General features: G+C 44.1%; 1 protein-coding gene across 3 annotated transcripts in view; it reads left to right on the forward strand.

Annotated features, from left to right (window-relative positions):
- The window catches only part of NEURL1 (neuralized E3 ubiquitin protein ligase 1), a 146,574-nt gene that overhangs the window by 84,138 nt on the left and 44,353 nt on the right, over nt 1–18,083 (forward strand). For all 3 annotated transcript variants that reach the window (XM_005481579.4, XM_014275731.3, XM_074545174.1), the window contains exon 3: nt 1,161–1,482. In XM_005481579.4, the coding sequence (XP_005481636.1) occupies nt 1,161–1,482 (322 nt within the window). The remainder of the gene's footprint in view (nt 1–1,160; nt 1,483–18,083) is intronic.

Here is an 18,083-nt window from a genome sequence, read left to right on the forward strand (position 1 = left end):
TAGGAACTGTCCTGGCCCCACATCAGAGTTGGATACACCATCCTTAGATCTTTCATGTCATAGTCTGTATGCTGACAGGCTGAACCCCTTTGAGAGCAACAATTCCTAACAGGTTCATACTCAAGTAATAAAATGAGAGGAAAAACTTCACCAAGGACATCACCTGAGGACCATACTAACTCTGGAAGACTCCTTGCTTCCATGGGAAAAAAAAGAGACCTTATAACTGGGTAGTGTTTCAATGTGCTCCACGTGTTTAGGACCTGCTGCCTGCTCCCCACAGGTCCCCTGCTGGCCAGGGCTCAGTTCTTGTGAGTAGGAGCTGATGACTTTGGAGGTATCTGTGATCCCTTATCTTGCTGCCTGTCAGGTGCAGAAGGATGGATGTAACACATGAACCATTCCAAAAACCACAGCAGATGTTCCTGACCCTGACACACTGAGCAATTGCATACTGGCAGGTTGGGGTGTAGTTATGCACAACATATTTCACAAAACACCATTCACAGCTGAAATAAGTAGGTTTTCCCAATCATAAGATAACATCTATTGTTGCTTCAAAATTTTGTACTTAATGAAGTCAAATACTTTATATTGTACTTTCCCACACACAAGTTCGCTGCTGTAAGGCTGTGATTTCAATATGTCATCCAATATGACAAGTTAAATAAAGGAAAGACTGTCTTTTACTTGCCTGAGAAGCCCAGAAAACCCTGTGGAGATAACTGTGATTCTGGAGCTTTTCTTTCAGGTCAGAGAGATGAGAGACCCCATCATCTGAGCACCATGTGGGAAGAGCTCTGCTGGGATTAAAGGTCTTGTGCCCATTTTTGGCACATTTTGTGTGAGGGTTATTCTTAGACCAAAAGGAATTACCCTAGAAATAGAAATGAATCATCATGCAGCTGTAATTACATTTCACCTATCCACATAGATTTAATTTGATTTATTTGGTTTTTAATATGGGCATCGTATCCTAAGCGTGCAGCAGCATTGCAGTGTGCAGCTGAGAAAGCTACAGCAGTGTTTAGTGGGTGAAATGTTTCCTAAATCTGGTGGTGCTGTCTGCATGCTGGCCACCAGTGTTGGATGCACAAATCCTGTGGTGTGTAAGTTGGTGTTCCAGTGGCCAGCCTGTCATTGCTGTGTTGTCTTTGCAGATTACCAAAAAGCAGTGCTGCTGGAGCGGGGCCCTTCGGCTGGGCTTCACTTCCAAGGACCCATCGAGGATCAACCCCGACACCCTGCCGAAGTACGCCTGCCCTGACCTGGTTTCCCAGAGCGGCTTTTGGGCCAAGGCTCTGCCCGAGGAGTTTGCAAACGAGGGGAACATCATTGCCTTCTGGGTAGACAAGAAGGGACGGGTGTTCTACAGAGTGAACGACTCCCCTGCCATGCTCTTCTTCAGCGGCGTGAGGACGGCAGAGCCCCTCTGGGCCTTGATCGACGTCTACGGGCTCACCCGGGGCGTGCAGCTCTTAGGTGAGTGCCTGGGAACAAGCTCAGGGGTGATGCTAAGGCATCCCTGACAGACGATGACACTGCCTGTCCCCTCTCTGTGCTGGGACAAGTATGGGGAAACAGCTCTCCTTCCTCCCCAGAGTGTCTCGGGATCAATTTGAAACTTAGCAGGTAAATATAACCTCAGTGGGAGGTGGGAAACAGCTGCTGCAACATACACTAGAAGCCATCTCTAAGTGAGTGGATTTCTGCTCAGATGTGTAGCTCTATCAGAGAATAGCCTGGAGTGTGTCATATACCTCATAATACTGTATTTTTATATCATCTTGTGCTTTCCCCGTGCCAGAGTGGGGAAGTGCATTTTATGCACTGTGGTTAAATCCTTCCTGGATGGCATTGTGACGATTTTCTGTCAGGTTTATTGGACAGATTTGAAACATGACTATCTTTCAAATTACCTGAGAGAGTCTGTGGCTGGTTTTTCCAGGATGTTTTCACAGAGGAGTTTGATTTGTCCTCTGGAGCCTGAAGGTTGCATATACAGCAGGGGTTGGAGGGTGAGGAGTGCTGAGTGCCTGTGTCTTCTGCCATGAAGATAGCTTGGCATTCATGAGGACTCAGTCCCAGATGTGCAGACTGTCAAGGTTTGGGCTATTTGAGTTTATGTATCTTAAGGAGCTGGAAAGGATCTCTGAGGACTGAAGGGCAGCAAGGTTGCTGGGGGACCAGGAGTGTCAGCACACACCCTTAGAGGTGGCTTTGCATTGTCACTGGGAGGCAGATTGCAGCACTTCTCCATGTAACAGTGGTTTCATGGGTCTTTTCACCATGGAAAAGGTTAGGTGGTACCTTCAGGAGCTGAAGTTCCTTCTGAAGATGAGATGATCTGAGGCTGAGAGAGATCCTAGCTTTTTCCTGCCATGCAGCCTGTTAAAGTGACAGCTTCATGCTGTATATCAAAAACATCAATTAAACTTCTTTCTGACAGTTTTACCTTCTTTCTGCATTCTGCTCTATTAAAAAATATGGTGACAGGACTACCCATAGCAATCAAAACAGCAAGGAAGAGGGATGTTCAGGACATGAAGAAATGAGACTGACCTTATTGCAAAAACTCCTGGCCTGAGATTGCACAAGGCAGAGGAATTGAAGAATTTCTCAGCAGCTTTTTCTTTTTTTAGGTGCAGAAAGATTTATCTTTTGTTGTGAATCAGCTTGAATCAGAGCCACTAAGCAACTGTTCATAGGCCAAGGTGGTGATATTTGAATTGGGATGGAGAATTTGGGCAAATGTCATGCCAAGGGTTCAGTTAGGAAGACTTTACAAATGACTCCAAGTCCTAGGGCTGTTCTTGTGAGATTTGGCTCCTCAGAACCACTCTGCCTGATTAATGAGGGTCCATAACTCTGGATTATGTGTTTCCTTTCAAAACACCCGAGAATCCATTTCCTATCCATCATCTGCCCCTGCATTGTCCCAGCATCTTCCACATCCCCTTTCACAAGGAAAATGCGACTTCTGCCAGCCACTGGCTTACCTCTAGTCCAAGAGGCTCCTGACTCTTTGGTGAAGTCCCTGAATGAAGCAAGCAGCTTCTGAGTTTACACAGTTGGCGTGGAGGTCAGATATGTATTTATAGCTTGTTCCAGCAGCCTTCAGCAGGCTTTGAGCCTGAAACTGTGCTGAAATGGCTTCCACCCGAGTCCTCTCCATCTCCATTCATTATTAAGCAGCAGTAAAAGTCAGAGAAGGGAAATCATCAGCTGTGTTGCCCCTGGATCCTATAGACATTCCCGTTACTATGCTCTGCATGCCTGCTGGAGTGTAGCAGACCACACATATAGCACAGGACAACTTGCCAAAAACTCCCAGGACTTGACAAATGAATTTCATAGCTTAGCTACAAACATATGGTCGAATTCAGCCTGGTATGGCATGCAGGGCATCTGATGGAGGCTGGGGATGTTGGAGCAGTATGTTGAACAGAAGAGCCTAGCATTTCAGATTCCAGCTCAGTGATTTATTACCCCCTATCCCCAAACATATTCCTTATTCTTAAGTCTCACTATTTTCTCAATGCATGTAGGGTTACAGGGTCAAACTGCACCTCTGCACAGTCTCCATTTGCTTTTATGTGTAAGGATCTCACCAAAAACTTTACCATTTCTGGTGTCTTTCTGTTTATTGCAGAATTACTACCTTCCCACTCCCAGTAATGTAACTTCACTTCCAAAGTGAGACTTGCCAAAGGAAAGACCTGCAGCAGTAATTCTTGTGTCACTGCAAGATCCCAGCTCTGCAGGGAAATGGATAGTGTGCATTTATGTTCCCAGAAGTGACAGCATCCAAAACTACACATTTTGATTTGCTTTTCTGCATTACACTGGCAAATCACTTCCAGCCCAAATAAGGGACTCAGTAAAATGGGGTAATGACTAAGGCTAGTGACACTGTTCCTGTCTTACAGATCTAATAAAGAAAGACTTGAATGAAGTGAGGCCCAAAGCCTGTGAGAGTTAAGTGACTTGCCAGAGCAAAAGGTGTCACCTGCCATCATTGTTACCCAGCTCAGTCCTGCCTCTCTCTCTAGCTGCATCACAGGCATTGCACAACATTCTGGCATCACTGAAAAACAGCTGGTTTGTACCTTAATTTTTCATTTTCCTCTGCTTATGGCTTTAGTGACAGCATCAGCCTTAGTGACAGTTACCCATGTGTCTGGACTGCTGTCACTGCACAGGTGCATGTGGCTGTCACAGATGTTCCTGGGTCTGACTGTCCTTGCTGTATGTTCAAAGGCAGAGCCCTTTAAGCAGCTTCTTTGCCAGCTGGATTTTGAAATTAACCAGGTGAAAAGATTTGCACAGCCCACTGCTCTGCAGCCAAGGGGAGCTGGAGCTGAGCTGGGACCATGGTTTGCTGTCACTGCTGGAGTGATTCAAAAGCAGGGACTGGTTTAAATCCACCTTGAGCTGGCTTCAGTGCTGACAGTCACAGGTGAGAGGCTGCTCCTTGCTCTCCTCTACCCACATTCTAGAGATGAAAAGGCTTAAATTCACCCCAGAATCTGGTGTCCTCTGACCACAGGGTCTCAGCTGGTTTTCTGCTACAATGTAAGAGCCCTCATAGAGGAGTCTGTGGCAATGGAGTGCATGCATGTGCTGTGTTTTAGGGCATGAGTTTCAGTGTAGGTGCAGGCTTACATGACCTGTAAACATGCCCTTATACAGTGACTCTCCTGCTGACATGCTCAACTTGCAGGCAGGGTGGTTTACAGCTCTGCTTTCCTTTTTGGGCAGCTAGTTTTGCACAAGTGCACTTTTACGTTCCAGGGTAATTTAAAGTAATATTTACTAAAAATGTGGCTTGTCCTTATGGTATCACTTCAACATACACACATGCTCATTCACACTTTTAAAAAGAGTCCGAGAAAAATGGAATATAAGCAATCTGCTGCCTGCTGCTATAATAAAGCACCAAAAAAAGGAAAGGAAAGGCCCAGCTGTTTAAATTCTGGAGTCTTCAGAGCTGTGGAGGAAGGATGGCAGCTCATGGGAACCAAGTGGTGATGTTTCATACTAACCTGTTTCTTTCAAGCACTGGGCTTGAGCCTGGCATGTGCACTTTCCATGGATTCACTGCAGGACAGCAAGGTTGGCAACTTCCCTCAGTCACGTGTGCAGCACAGCATGAGTGTTCTCAGCATTTTCCTTTACCTTTGGTGGGGGATTACAAGTTTGCCTCTTCTCTATGGTGCCTTTTAGAAAAACATGACATTTTTTTGGATAGTGACATTGCAGCACAACATTGCAGGGTGGTTAAGATGGGAAAGGCCCTATGAAGATCATCTAGTCCTACCACCTACTGTCTTTTCTTTCAAAGCACAATGCAGGTACTCTAAAAGTACAGAAAAATGGGGCTGCAAAACAGTTTTGATTCCAGCATACTTCACTTCTCATCCTGTTTTTCCAGTGAGGAAATGTTAGGTACAGTCTGCTAATTTTCCTTGGTCCCATTCTTTGCTACTATGATCAGCAATCACACCCCTTCACTGTTTATTACTCCGTTCACACTCTTCTCCCATCCATCACTATTTTCATTCATGCAGTATTTCAAGAGTATTCTTGGTCTTTTACCAGCATAGGATTTGAAAATCAAGGATAATTTTATTTAGGTTGGCACACTGGGAGGCACCTGTTAAAAGCTAAGTCTCACCACATCTTGTAAATATAAAATATGTGAAAAACTAGTAAGACTGTGCAATATTAGAAAATTTTAAATGCATGTGTATTGAATGTTCATATTAGATTTGCCTGAAGTAGAAACATATATAGTATAAATATATATTTCAGTCATAAATATATGTACAGATCCTGGGAGAATTAACTGGAAAATGGAAATTCTGTATATTGTATTAGATATTTGAGAAATCTAATTTCACCAGATCCTCTTCCTACCTTCTTATTATTTGATGTTTGCAATTATTAAGTCAAAATGTGAACTGATCCTGGATGGAAATGTACCCATCTTATGCCTCAAGCTGGTGTCTCTTTGACAGGGAAGTTGCACATTTTTTAGGGAAAGAAAGAAATGTTTTTATTTCTTCATGCCAGTCAGTTCTTACGTAGTTTGAATCTCTAGCTCCCGGCCACCTCTAGAAGAAACATTAAATAAGCCTCAAATGAGGTAGATTTATGGGCAAATTTCAGGTGTTAATGGTATAAGACTGTTGATAAATCTAATTTATTGCATGCATCTGCAGTTTTACTGTGTGGTTATTACTGTTTTATTTTCCAAGTGCAAAGCTTATTTTCCATTGCCCACGGGAATCCATTTTGTTGCTATTCTGACACGTGCAAATAAGCAGACTGATGTGCCAGGAGTGCTTTGCACTAAACAAAATTGGATAATCAGATATGACTGCAGTGTATTTTTATAGGGTATTGTTGAAAGTGGAAGCTATAAACAATTAATCCTTTTTGTGGAAGTCTGTGACTATCTGATGGAAAAGCATAATAAGTGCTTAAACAGAGTCCTACTTAATGAAGGCAAGAGACACAAGACCTGCAAACAGTCAGTTGTCTTTGTTTTTCCCCATCTCCTAAGGGGAGAGAGAATTTAAATTGCTCATAAAGTTTTATTGTCTGTAGCTATTGTCTCTATGGCAGCTGCAGGAAGCTCTCTAACACAGCTGAAAATGTGAAAACAGTTTAATAAATAACTTATCTCTTGCCATTTTAATCAATCCCTGCTTTGCCCCAGCACCTCTGGAGGGAAGTGTTTTTCCAGATGCAGTAGGCACCCAAAGCAAGCCCATGGAGCCAGGCAGCCCCTTGTGCTTGAGGGTCCGTCTGTCCTCCAGGTCTGTCTGTCCAGGTTGTGGTGATGAGCCTGCTGGACACAGCACTTTCAAGCAAGCCAGATCTCCTCTTGGCCATGTGAATGCAGTGGGGATTTTTGTTCTCTGTGTGTTTGTCTGCCAGCAGTGGAGATTTGTGCCCATGAGCTGGGGAAGGCTGCGTCCGCCTGCCCTTGCGGTCAGCACGGGGCGTTTGGGATGAGCAGCAAGTGGCAAACACCAAGGAAGTCAGAACAGGCAGATGCCAAGTGGAATAAGGTTTCTGAGGGGTCAGCATTTCAGGCTCCCCCGGGTCTGGATGAGGTGTTGGATTTCAAAGTGCCACAGGGGCTCTGCAGGTTGCTGGTGTTTCCTCAGCACTGCAGTTGGATAACCTGCTGCTGTCACCTGAAGCACCTTTGCCTCAGCAGGACCTCTTGGCATTGCCACAAGTGCACAGAAAGGACAAAATCTGACACATGATGTGCTATAAGGCGCTTTGTATCAACAAAGTGTCCACATCAGCGTCAGGAGAGCCTGCAAGGGTTCCTGGGTAGGAATAAATTTAAAAGGGATTAGTCTGGCTTTTATTTTCCAGACTGAGAAAAATGGAGGCTGCTGCAGGATAAAACGAGCAGTGGAAAAATACATTCTGTGCTATAAAGTTTCTTTAGTTCTGGTGAGCTGAAATACTGTTCCTAACACAGTCAAGAAGGGCCACTTCACCATAAAAAACCCAAGGAAATATGAAAACTCTGACAGTTGTAAGTGGTGTTTATGTTATGGTTATGTTGTAGTTCAGACTACAAGATAGGCCCCTATGTTAAAAAAAAAGTGGAGTCTTCACATTAAATATCTGTTGTGGTGATTGATTTGGCTTTTGCTTTAAGGAGATAAATGTTTCTGGTTTACAGTAAGAAGTTTATCTTGCCTTTGCTATGTGTTGGAAGTGTGGAAAGTGGAGTCTGGAAACAGTGGTTCCAATTAAAAGCATTTTACTTTCTTTTACTTCTACTAAAGGTACTTGAATAGTTGTATGTATACTGAATTTATTACACACCTATAGTTAGTTATAGACATTTCTAGCATGGACAAGGCCTTAGAGAATAATAATCCACCACTAATGGAGCAGTGTATTCTTCTGAGAGACGTTTCAAAGAATTCCATACATTAGCAAGGTTTGAGCTTTCTGATTTAAACCATTAGGATATCTATGCTGCTCTTTTTTAACGCACTCTATTAACTGATACTTAATGCCACATATAATTGCATTTTACTTAGTTTGTCTAATATAGTTCCTTTTTTGAAATCTGTAAGAGCTGTCTTTGAAAAAAGGGAGAGAATATGCTGGGAGAGGAAATTAATCTTTGCAGCTTTCTTAATACCTTTCTCAATTCAGCCAAATGGTTTAAACTGTTCAAACCTTGGGCTGTAATGCTGAAAGCTAATTCCTCTTCATTCTTAAAGCTATAGCTTGACTAAAAGAGTGCATTTGGAGCTGGGGCTAAGTTTTGGATGTGAATGGAGTGGTCTGGTAAAAGCATAACAACTAATTGTGCTAATCTTGCAATTCCAGCTATTGCAGCTGTTCCAGCTGTGGAGGCCCTTTCCCCTAAGCCTGTGTGACAGATGACAGCTAAACACTGCTAGTATGATAAAACTAACCACTGTCTCTGTGCAGTATGCCTCTGCTGGCCTGAGATAGCACTTTGCCATTTCAATGTCTAATTGGCCTCACAGCTGCTGAATGTGCAATTTACCATACAGAGGATGTGAATTGTTATCCCTGTAGGTGTCTGGGTTATTGAAAAAGTTTGACACCTTTAATAAAATAAAATTGGGTTTTCCTTCCATATCAGCAATAGAGCTAAAAATTAGGTTGCTCTGTAGTCCAGTTTCCTTCTTTTTTTCTTCTTTTTTTTTCCCCCCCAAGCTGCATAAGCAGAACTGTTGTTATAGAGCTCAGTCCTTACCTATAGCCCAACTTTGCTCTCAGTTTTGCCAGCCTAAACTTGTGGCTACCTGTGGAGTCACTCTGGGTTTGCACTGTGAGCAGAGTCTAGCCCTGGGTTTTTGCTTACTTATCCCTTCTTTTTGGCCAAACACTGAGCAGCAGAAGTTCCTCCAAAACTGGCTTATCCACAGAAGAAAACAAAACATTTTGACGGTGCTGATTTTTAAAGCTGTGCTGATTCAGGCCAGAATTTCTCCTTCACAGAATCATGGAATGGTTTGGGTTTGAAGGGACCTTAAAGATCACCTAATTCCAATCCCACTGGCAGGGGCGGGGATGCCATTCACTAGATCATGTTTAGTCCTGCTGAGCTATTACTTCTTTTCTGAAGGTTTTCTAATTGTGTTGAGTCCTCTCCCAGTTTTGATGCAGATGTTACATCAGCTCTGCTTGAGATGCAGCTGAGCCTGCAAGGTGCTGTGCTCAGTGAGAGCCTGGACTCCTCTCTCCTACTCAGACATTTAGGAGAATCTCAATCTTGCATTCTTCTATGTTGCTCTCTTAATTGCTTGTTCATAAATATGTTCTTCTGACAATAATTTTTAGATGTTTCCCCTCTGTTGTGGCTTTTGGTGAAAATACCATACCTTGTACTGACATGCACTAGGTAAGTGTCAGTTCCTGTTTTCTTGGAAATTATAACAGGGTAGTGTTGGCAGAACTTTGTGAAATATATACAAAGCATTCCATGTCTATTGGCTAGAACAGAATGTCCAGTCACAAGTTTTGATTCTCAGACATTTGCATCATTTTGATGTTAAAGGCCTTTACAAAATATATTTTTAACAATTCCATTCCATCTGCTCATATTAGATTTAGAAGTTAAAATTATTTGGGAGTGGTAAATTTTTGGTTGGTAGCTAGGGATAAAAGATTGATAAAACAGACTGCTAGCTACTGCCTATGTGTTTAAGAAGATGAAAATCTCTTGTGATGCATCTGGCTACCAGTGTGACTGTTCACAGACGATTAATTCTCTTCAGGAAAAAAAAAGAAGTTTAATTGCTCTATCTTTTTAAGAGGATAAAGACCACTCCAGGAAAAAGCCTTTCAAATCCAATAATCCTATTCCCATGCTGGTGCTGTGCCAATAAATAGTGCACCACTTGCAAGGAAAGATCTGAAGCTTCTAAAATCTTTAACGCGCAGTGTTCCCTCTTTGTCTGGCCAAGGCTGGAGGACCCCAGTGCCTCTGAGCCCCAAAGGTGTTCACTTGAACCAGGAGACTGGTGGCAATTTGTTCAATATGTTCTGAAGGTATTTGCATTTCCTCCTCATTCTGCAGTGGTGTTTCCCTGGTTGATTTTCGTTGCTCTCTCTGGTGTTTGTGGGCAGCAGCCATCACTCTGCTGAGCCCTTCCCAGACATCAGCAATCTGCTGTTATCCCAGCATGGCTTGTGTGAAAGACCTTTTTGACAAAAACACTGGGCCTTTTGGGTTCTGCCCCTGTTTGTAGCCATTTCTATTCCAGATAGAACAGATTCAGTGTTTCTATACAGTGGAATGTGTATGCTCATATCAGAGGTAGGCCTTGACACTGCCTGCATTTGTCAAAATGCATTTTTATTCCTTCATTTCTGACATGGTAGAGTCTTAGGATCTTGTCTGTAACACCCTCTGGCCAGGTGGATGGAAATTGGCCTCATGATGGAGATCAAAGCTAGACATAGTAGGAAAGAAAACTGAACTAATGAGAATTTCATTGTGGAGATGCAGGGATGCACAATTTCAACTCAGCCTAATTGTGCACTCAAGAGAAATACATAAATAATTTGGTTTTGAGCCATAATCACTATTATGACTATTTTAATGATATTTTCTAGTGCTTCAGTTTTGGGTGTGATATGTAGAAGATCAGTGCTGCAGAAAAAGCCGACAAGATATGAAAAGTCAAAGTAACAATCTGATAGTGAGGCAGAGGCTGCTCTGTGTTGGCAGGCTAAGGGATGAAAGCTGGTGGAGGGAAAATTCAGTGGGAAGTGGAATAATATATTTTTAAAGGTATTCCAGATGAGCAATTGGAACCCATTCTCAGGTGCTCAGAAAAGAAGACTGCATAGGCTGCAGGGCCCAAATTTAACAGGAATGTAAATTCCCTACCCACCTCCATGTATATGTAGTTATATGGTGTGCCAGAAATCAGGTATATGCCTGAATAAGTATGTTAATTCACATTCCTAAAGATAGCTATGTGCTTAAATGCTTTGCTGGATCCTTTTCTTTGCCATCTGCTTGTTACTGGATTCTGTGCAGGGCTTGCTAGGTCAAAACCTAGCAAGGTGGTCTGTGGTTAATCAGTAATCAATGTTATGCAGGGATTAGCCTCTGTGCTTAATGGTTTTTCTGGGCAGCAAAGACTCTTTTAGGAGGAGGAGGAAGAGGAGAACATGAGTAGGAGAGGCTGAATGCACTGTTGAAGTTGGAGGGGAAGTAGAAAAGTTGCCTCTGGGCAGTGCTTGATTTTCTTGGAAAATGTGTCTGCTTTCTGTGCAGGAAGGATTAAGAATGGGTCCAGATGCCCGGGGTAGGGAAGAAGGAAAATACAAATGTGGAAACAGGGTGAGCTGCTGTCTGAAAGCAGTGGAAAGGCAGGTTTGGCAAAGAGGGATCAGGTTATATTGATGGGGAAGGCAAGGACAGCCCAGTGACCAAGACACCATCCTTTGCTTGCCTGGTTTCTTCACTGACACCAGTGGCTCATTTTGTCTTTGTGGTGGCAATTCATGAGCCATAGGCTTTGTTTTCCTTCCCCCCCCCTTTATCTGGACAGCACAGGGTGTTAGGTGTGTTTGAATCACTTTGTATGGGTCACCATGAATGTCTGGCATGTTCCCTGAAGATAAGTGAGTTTTGTCAGGTCAAGCACATAGTACTGACAGTCCCTCTATCATAGGGATCATGAAGATACAGGAGAAAACAGCATGGACAAAGAATCTGAGTCAGATTTGTTTCTTGCATCCTGAATTAGATTGATGGCTCTTAGTTCTGCTCTTGAAAACACCTATTCCTCTTCATGCAATGGTTCTTTCATCATATAATTAATTTATTGTAGAAGTCTTTTTGCTAAATAACAAATATTGACAGAAAGAAGTATCAAAGGGTTTATTTGGATGAAGATGAGCAATTTGTAGGAAAAGAGATGAGAGGTATTCCTTTGTTTGTGCTTTGCAGTGAGGATTTCACACCCTTCCATCTGTGTCTGTGGAATTTGCTGCCAGATGAACTCCTGTCTATTAAGTTGGACTTTAGAATCTAATCTTGCAATTAGCAGCATCTCTAGCTTGCTTGGCTGTGAAAAAAACCCAAGCAACCATCTCTAAAATATGTACTGAGTGCAGTTATTTTTCCAGCAGAGGGTTTAGTTATAATGGACAACCTAGAAAATTAATTCAAATTAGTAGCAAATGTGACTTTAAAATGAACTAGCTATGCTAACCTGAATAGTTGCTATGGGCAAGCATTTAGAACTGAGATAGCCTGATCTGGTTTAGCTACATTCAGAGTGAGATCAGCTGACATCTAATTTACTTTAGGAGTTTTGTTGACAACCACAAAAGTGAGAAAAAAAATAATCCTAACCTCTCTTTGAGACAGACATGGGGTGAATGGTGGCCACTGGACAAGGCCAGGCAGCTTTTATCTTCAGTTGAAGGGTGAAAATCAGCAGTGATTTCAAGGAGATTCTCAGGCTGTTCTGGGTAGACATAAAGATAACTTTGCCATCTCTCCTGGAGATGTGTCACTGATGTTATCCTGCCATAAGTGTTGTCTGGGATGTTTTTGCAGCCAGCAGTGCCAGATGTTTGCAACTGCTGTCCCCTCCTCAGGATGTTCCTGTTTGCAGTTCTTTGACCAAACTATTATTTTATGGTGTATTTATTTCTTTTTTATCTTTCCTCACTGTCAATCTATACAGAACAATAATAATGTTTTCTTCTTTACCACAGCCTCCATATCCTCCTGTCATTCTAAAAATGCTTCTGTGATGTTAAATCTTTTCCAGTTATATGATGAGAATTAATTCATTCTGACACAGCCATGAAAATCTGATTCAATTCCTTTTTTTGGTATCTCAGTCACAGTTTTTGATCACAAATCAGCATGAGTCAGAATTTCCCAGGTTATTATTTCCTCAGAAAGGCTGATTGCAACCCTGTCTCCATATTTAATATCCTTTTTCTGGCAGAGGTGGAGCCGAGCAGTGGAGGCTGCAGTGATTTTGTCTGCAGACCTGTCTGTTGTTCTGGCATTTGACACCGGGAGGAAGAGGTGACACCAGAGGATGTCCCACAGCAGTTTCAGTGCTGCAGTTTCCTGCCATTAGGGAGTTGAGTGCATGGTGGTTCTACAGTGTAAAGAAGACTACAGAACCCATGAAGATTTATTACTCTGGAAACTAAGAAATCTTGGTTCACAGATGGAGATGGGACACAGTGGCTTTATCAGCATATCCCAGGACATGAGAATTAGGTAATGAGCTTTTAAAACTATCCTTTCTAAGCACTACAGTGCTTAGATCTTCTGCCAAAGCAGACTGCCCTGAGATATTCCATATAGATGAGTTTGGAATCCTTTTGGAGTCAACTATTTAAATTAGTAGCTTATCTGAAATTGCTAAAAGTACATCAGAATTAAAAATAGGTAGTAAATACTCTCTTTGGGGCCCTTATAATTCATTTATTGTCTCCAGTACATCTTTGTCTATCAGTGTAATGTACAGAGGCCAGGACTGCTTGGACTGCCTATTGAAGGGGGCGATTTTTGGTGGAGTGCTGTCAGTCTGTTTTGTTGGGCTGGGCTGTGGCCAGGAGGGGTTTGGGGGAATGAGGAGGCTTCCCTTTCCTTATGCAGAGCCTTTGGCAGGAGGAAATCCTGCTTCCATTGCCTTTGAACCTTCCATGTTCTGAAGCTGTGCTGTCAGTGAGCAGGAAGGAGCAGGCAAGAGCCTGAGCTGGCCCTGTGGGGTTTGTCACTGCACAAATTCAATGTCCAGCTTGAGGGCTAAGGAAGCATTTCCATATTTCTATTGATGGCTGCAGTTTCCTTTTGTGTTTCTCTTGGGTTCTTCAAATAGGGCAATGGTAGCTTTAATACCCACTTGGGGTTTTTGTTTGCTTGGTTGTTTCCTACAAGCTCTATGAATATATTTTTTAACATGGAAAGAGTAAAACAATTGGAGAGAGTTAGGTCCACTATTTTTATGAGGGAATAATATTTATCAGGATTTAATTGTGCAGGAAAAGCAGACAAGCACCGCCTGCAGGAGAAAACCCTTACACACTGGTGTGAGTACATCAGATCAGTAAATGGTGGTTAGCAGGAAGGGACAAAAAGCCGTCCTTAGCTTTAGTGGTAAAGGATCCAGCTCCTGATTCAGGCTCAGATTACTCATTTTCCTGTGACATATCACACAAGTGCCTTCATTCTGCAGGATGGAGATACTGCTTTTCTCCCTGACAGGCCACTGTGGGTTTCAACTCCTCTGAGTTTTTAGACTCCTCACAAGCTAGAGTGGGCAAGCCAAGCTGCTGGTCTGACAGAAATACCTCATCTTGGTTTGCCTCATGTGCCCTGTGAGTTTGTTTCTGACAGAGACCTGAGATACCATTTTATTATTTGATTTTATATGGTGTTATTATTTGATTTTATATGGTGTTGCGCTTGGCAAAGACTGTGCTGGGCTGCTGCTGCCCTGCTGGACAATGGTTTTGGAAGCTTAAGGGAGTGAATGCAGTTTCCCCTAAAATTTCCAAGCAATTATAGGCTTTATTGGTGAGAAGAATTAGGATTAGATGCTGAGCAGAATGGGTGGCCTTTGTGAGGCTCATCCATTATTAATCAGCCATGTAATTTCCCTTAAGTGGCAAGGTGAGGTTGCTTTTGTTTTAGGTGCAATTGCATCTTCATGCTAGGAGCAGAGATGGGACCCCCTTGTCTGCATTATTGTGAATTACCCATGTGGGAAGTGAGGGTGCTGTAGGTTGGAGATGCTGCCTGGGAGCTTGCTTGTGACACAGAGACACAATCAGATGCTGAATTAGCAAGAAATTAATTCCTCCTTCCCCTTCTCCTTTCCCCATAAGAGATGGGTTTGTTTTTGCTGGAGCTTTGCCTGTGTAAAGACTGCAGTGTGGAGCCAGTGTTTGCTGTCACACTTAACCTTTGGCATGTCAGAAAGCAGCTCATGGTGGAAACCAAAAGCCTTCTCCTCTGATGGTGGTAGCTGGGCACAGGGAGGACCTGGGGGAGCCACCCAGCCCGACCTGAAAATACTGGAAAACAAACTCCTCACAGATGAGACAACTGTAGGACACTGATTTAGTACAACATAATAGTTGAGCTTCAAATGCCTTATAATGGAGAACAAATCTGTATACTCTTAGCTAAAACCAGAGTGATAGCATAATAAACATAACCCTGTTGAACTCCAGGAAGCATAAATCACTTATAAATCAAAATAATTATTAAAAAAATACTTATGGTTCACTGCTGAACTCTGATTTACAGTCTGAAAAATGCTGCTTTGCTTTCATAAAGGCATTTCCCTTGATCGAAGTTGCTGCAATTAGAGGGAGTGGTAATGAGCCAGAAGGCAGCTGAGTGATGTTGCCTTTTGAGGATCTCTACAGCTGCCATTTTCATAGCATGAATAGCAATGCTTGGTGCTGCAGAGAAGCTCCCGTGGATCAGTGCTCCAGAAATTGGAAATGTTGTGTTTTGTAATACACCCCCACTCCCCTAAACCTACCGTGCTGTTGAATTCCATCCACTTAAAACAGAGCCTATGTTTAACAATAATTTAAATCATTATCCTGCCTGTCAGCTCAGAGTTAAGGGGCTCTGCGACTGCGATTCTCTGTTTAGAAACTGCCTGGAATAATAACTTTCAGATGTCTCAAATATGCACCACTTATCTATAACATCTAAATACAAATGTCTCCCTGCTGAGCAAGCCCAACACTGTTTACCTATCGTGTCCAAGCCATTCCAGAAGGTTTGCTTGGCGTGGAGCGGAAGGCCCTATATCCGCAGCTCCGACGGCGCTGTCACTGTAATGTTTTTCAACTCCTCCTCACCCTTAGGTGATCGCAAAGAAAGAAATAGCCTGAGGCGGGGAGTGACAAGTGAAGGATGTCCCTGCGTGTGCATCGCCCTTCCCCCGCCACGCTCCAAGGGTAAAAGTGCACGGCATGGAGGGAGGCAGGGAGGGATGCAGCCCGGTGCGGCCGGGATGATGCTCTCGCCGCTGGCTCCCTTCCAGCTGCTGTGAGATGATCCAAATGCTGCATCCCGGGCCCCGGGCGCGCTGGGGCCGAGCACAGCCGAGCCGCTGTCGCCAGCTTGGGGGCCCCGGGCTCCTTCTCGGCGTGCAGACCTCGGTGGGACCTGTCAGGTCTCATTGATCATCAGACCGGGCAATTGGCTTGCGCCGTATGCTGCCCCCGAGGCGCGGCGTGTGCCGCAGCTGGGCTGCCCCGGGAGCTGCTGTGCTGGCACTCGGTGGGGATGGGCTGAGCTCTGGGGCTGCCCCAGCAGCTCATCAGCAGGGAAAACTGAAAAGTCCTTCCTTGCTTCACTATGTCTGACCTGTGGCTTAATATCCCAGAGCCCTTGGGACTTTTGGAGGCTTTCTCTCATGCCACCCACCTGGAAAGAGGGGAGCTCCATCCCCATGGCTGGCATTGGGCACCAAAGGCTTCTGCACAGTGCTCTGCAACCCAATGGGAAACCTATGTGGCTTCCAAATTTCCTAATACACCCCAGAGAGCCTCACATGGTGCTTGGGCTTTGTTTCCCTTGGGCACACAGAGCACCCTTAGCTGCTGTGCACTGTCCTGAAGCAGTGAATGAAGGTTAAATCAGGAGAAGTGAGAAGCTTTTAATGCATCTTTGCATCATCTTTGGTCCCTAGGTGAAGACTGAGTCACAGCTCCTGTTCATATATCAGGTCTGTGATATCGACATTCTTTCTGGGGCTCTTATCCCTTTGCACTCAGTTAACTCCTGCATTACTTGTGTCCAGCCCCTGCAGCACTGCTGCTGGCCTCATGCTGCACAGCAGCAGGTTTTTTGAAATGAGCACTGAGGGGCCACAGTTCATACCAAATTGTTTTACATGGCTAAGGTTATGGAAGAAAGCCTTGTCCCTTGTCCTCCACTGCTGCTGCCTCTGCAGTCAGGTTGGGCCCACATTAGTGTTTTTAAGAATAGCTGCAATTAGTGAAGTGTGCAATGGCAGGTTTCTTCTTCCTTTTTCTCTTTTTTTTAATGCAGACTTCCTTGTAGGGATGTGGCTTGGAGAGGAATCCTTTATAGCCTGCTTAGGAAACTAGACTGTTGAGGCTCAGTACCTGATGACTTTTCTTCATGCAGCACAGCTGCCTCCATGTACATGACTATTCAGGCCAGTTTACTTGCTTGGAATGCTCAAACTGTGTTTCTGTTCTTCCTTCACTTCATGGATATTATAAGAGATTCTTTAAATTGTAGTTTCTCTGGACAGAAACATGCACAGGCACATGGTTTGGTGCCTGCTTGCCTTGCTGGAGCTGCCTGTCCCACCTGCTGCTCCAGCACTGTGGTGATGCAGAAGTTCTGCCTGGGGAGCTGGAGGCTCTGCCATGCTCAGGAAATGAGCTGCTCTGAGGTCACTGTCCCTCTATTCATCCTCCCTGTCTGGATATTTGGGGGCTCCCTCTTTATGGCCCTGTCCCCACATACACAGGCATCAGGTAGAAGATGGGAATGAGAGCAGCATGCAGGATCCATGGGCTCCCCATCTACAAACTGGTTCTTCCTGCATGCTCTGCAACTCCTCAGCGGCTCCTTGCTGCTATTCCCATCATCACTCATGCCAGAGCTCCTGGAGCAAGTTAACACAGTAGCAAAATAACATCTATTTAATCCATTGCTCTTCTGTGTATCTGTGCTGGTGGAGTGTGGCAGTGATGTCCTTTCCACAGAACATCACATTTACCAGTCATTCTCTGATACTTTTTTGCAGCTTGGCCACGGATGCAGAAGAATAATTTGCAGGCACTGGTGCTGCCTTTATTCTGTTTATTGCTCTAACTGTGCTGGGGTGTTGGCTGCCCAGACAGAGAGAAGGCTGTGACAGCCATCCTGGCAGCCCAGGTGACTCCAGTGAGAGATGACCAGTGACGTGTTTCTGCCCCAGTGGCACCCTGAGGTGACAGGGCAGAGTGACAGATGGCGTTGGGTGGCACAAGAAGCATTGCTGGCATGAGGGGTATAAACAGCAAAGCTG

The sequence above is a fragment of the Zonotrichia albicollis genome, chromosome 7 (genome assembly GCF_047830755.1).
Source record: "Zonotrichia albicollis isolate bZonAlb1 chromosome 7, bZonAlb1.hap1, whole genome shotgun sequence".
In the NCBI taxonomy this organism is placed as follows: Eukaryota; Metazoa; Chordata; class Aves; order Passeriformes; family Passerellidae; genus Zonotrichia; species Zonotrichia albicollis.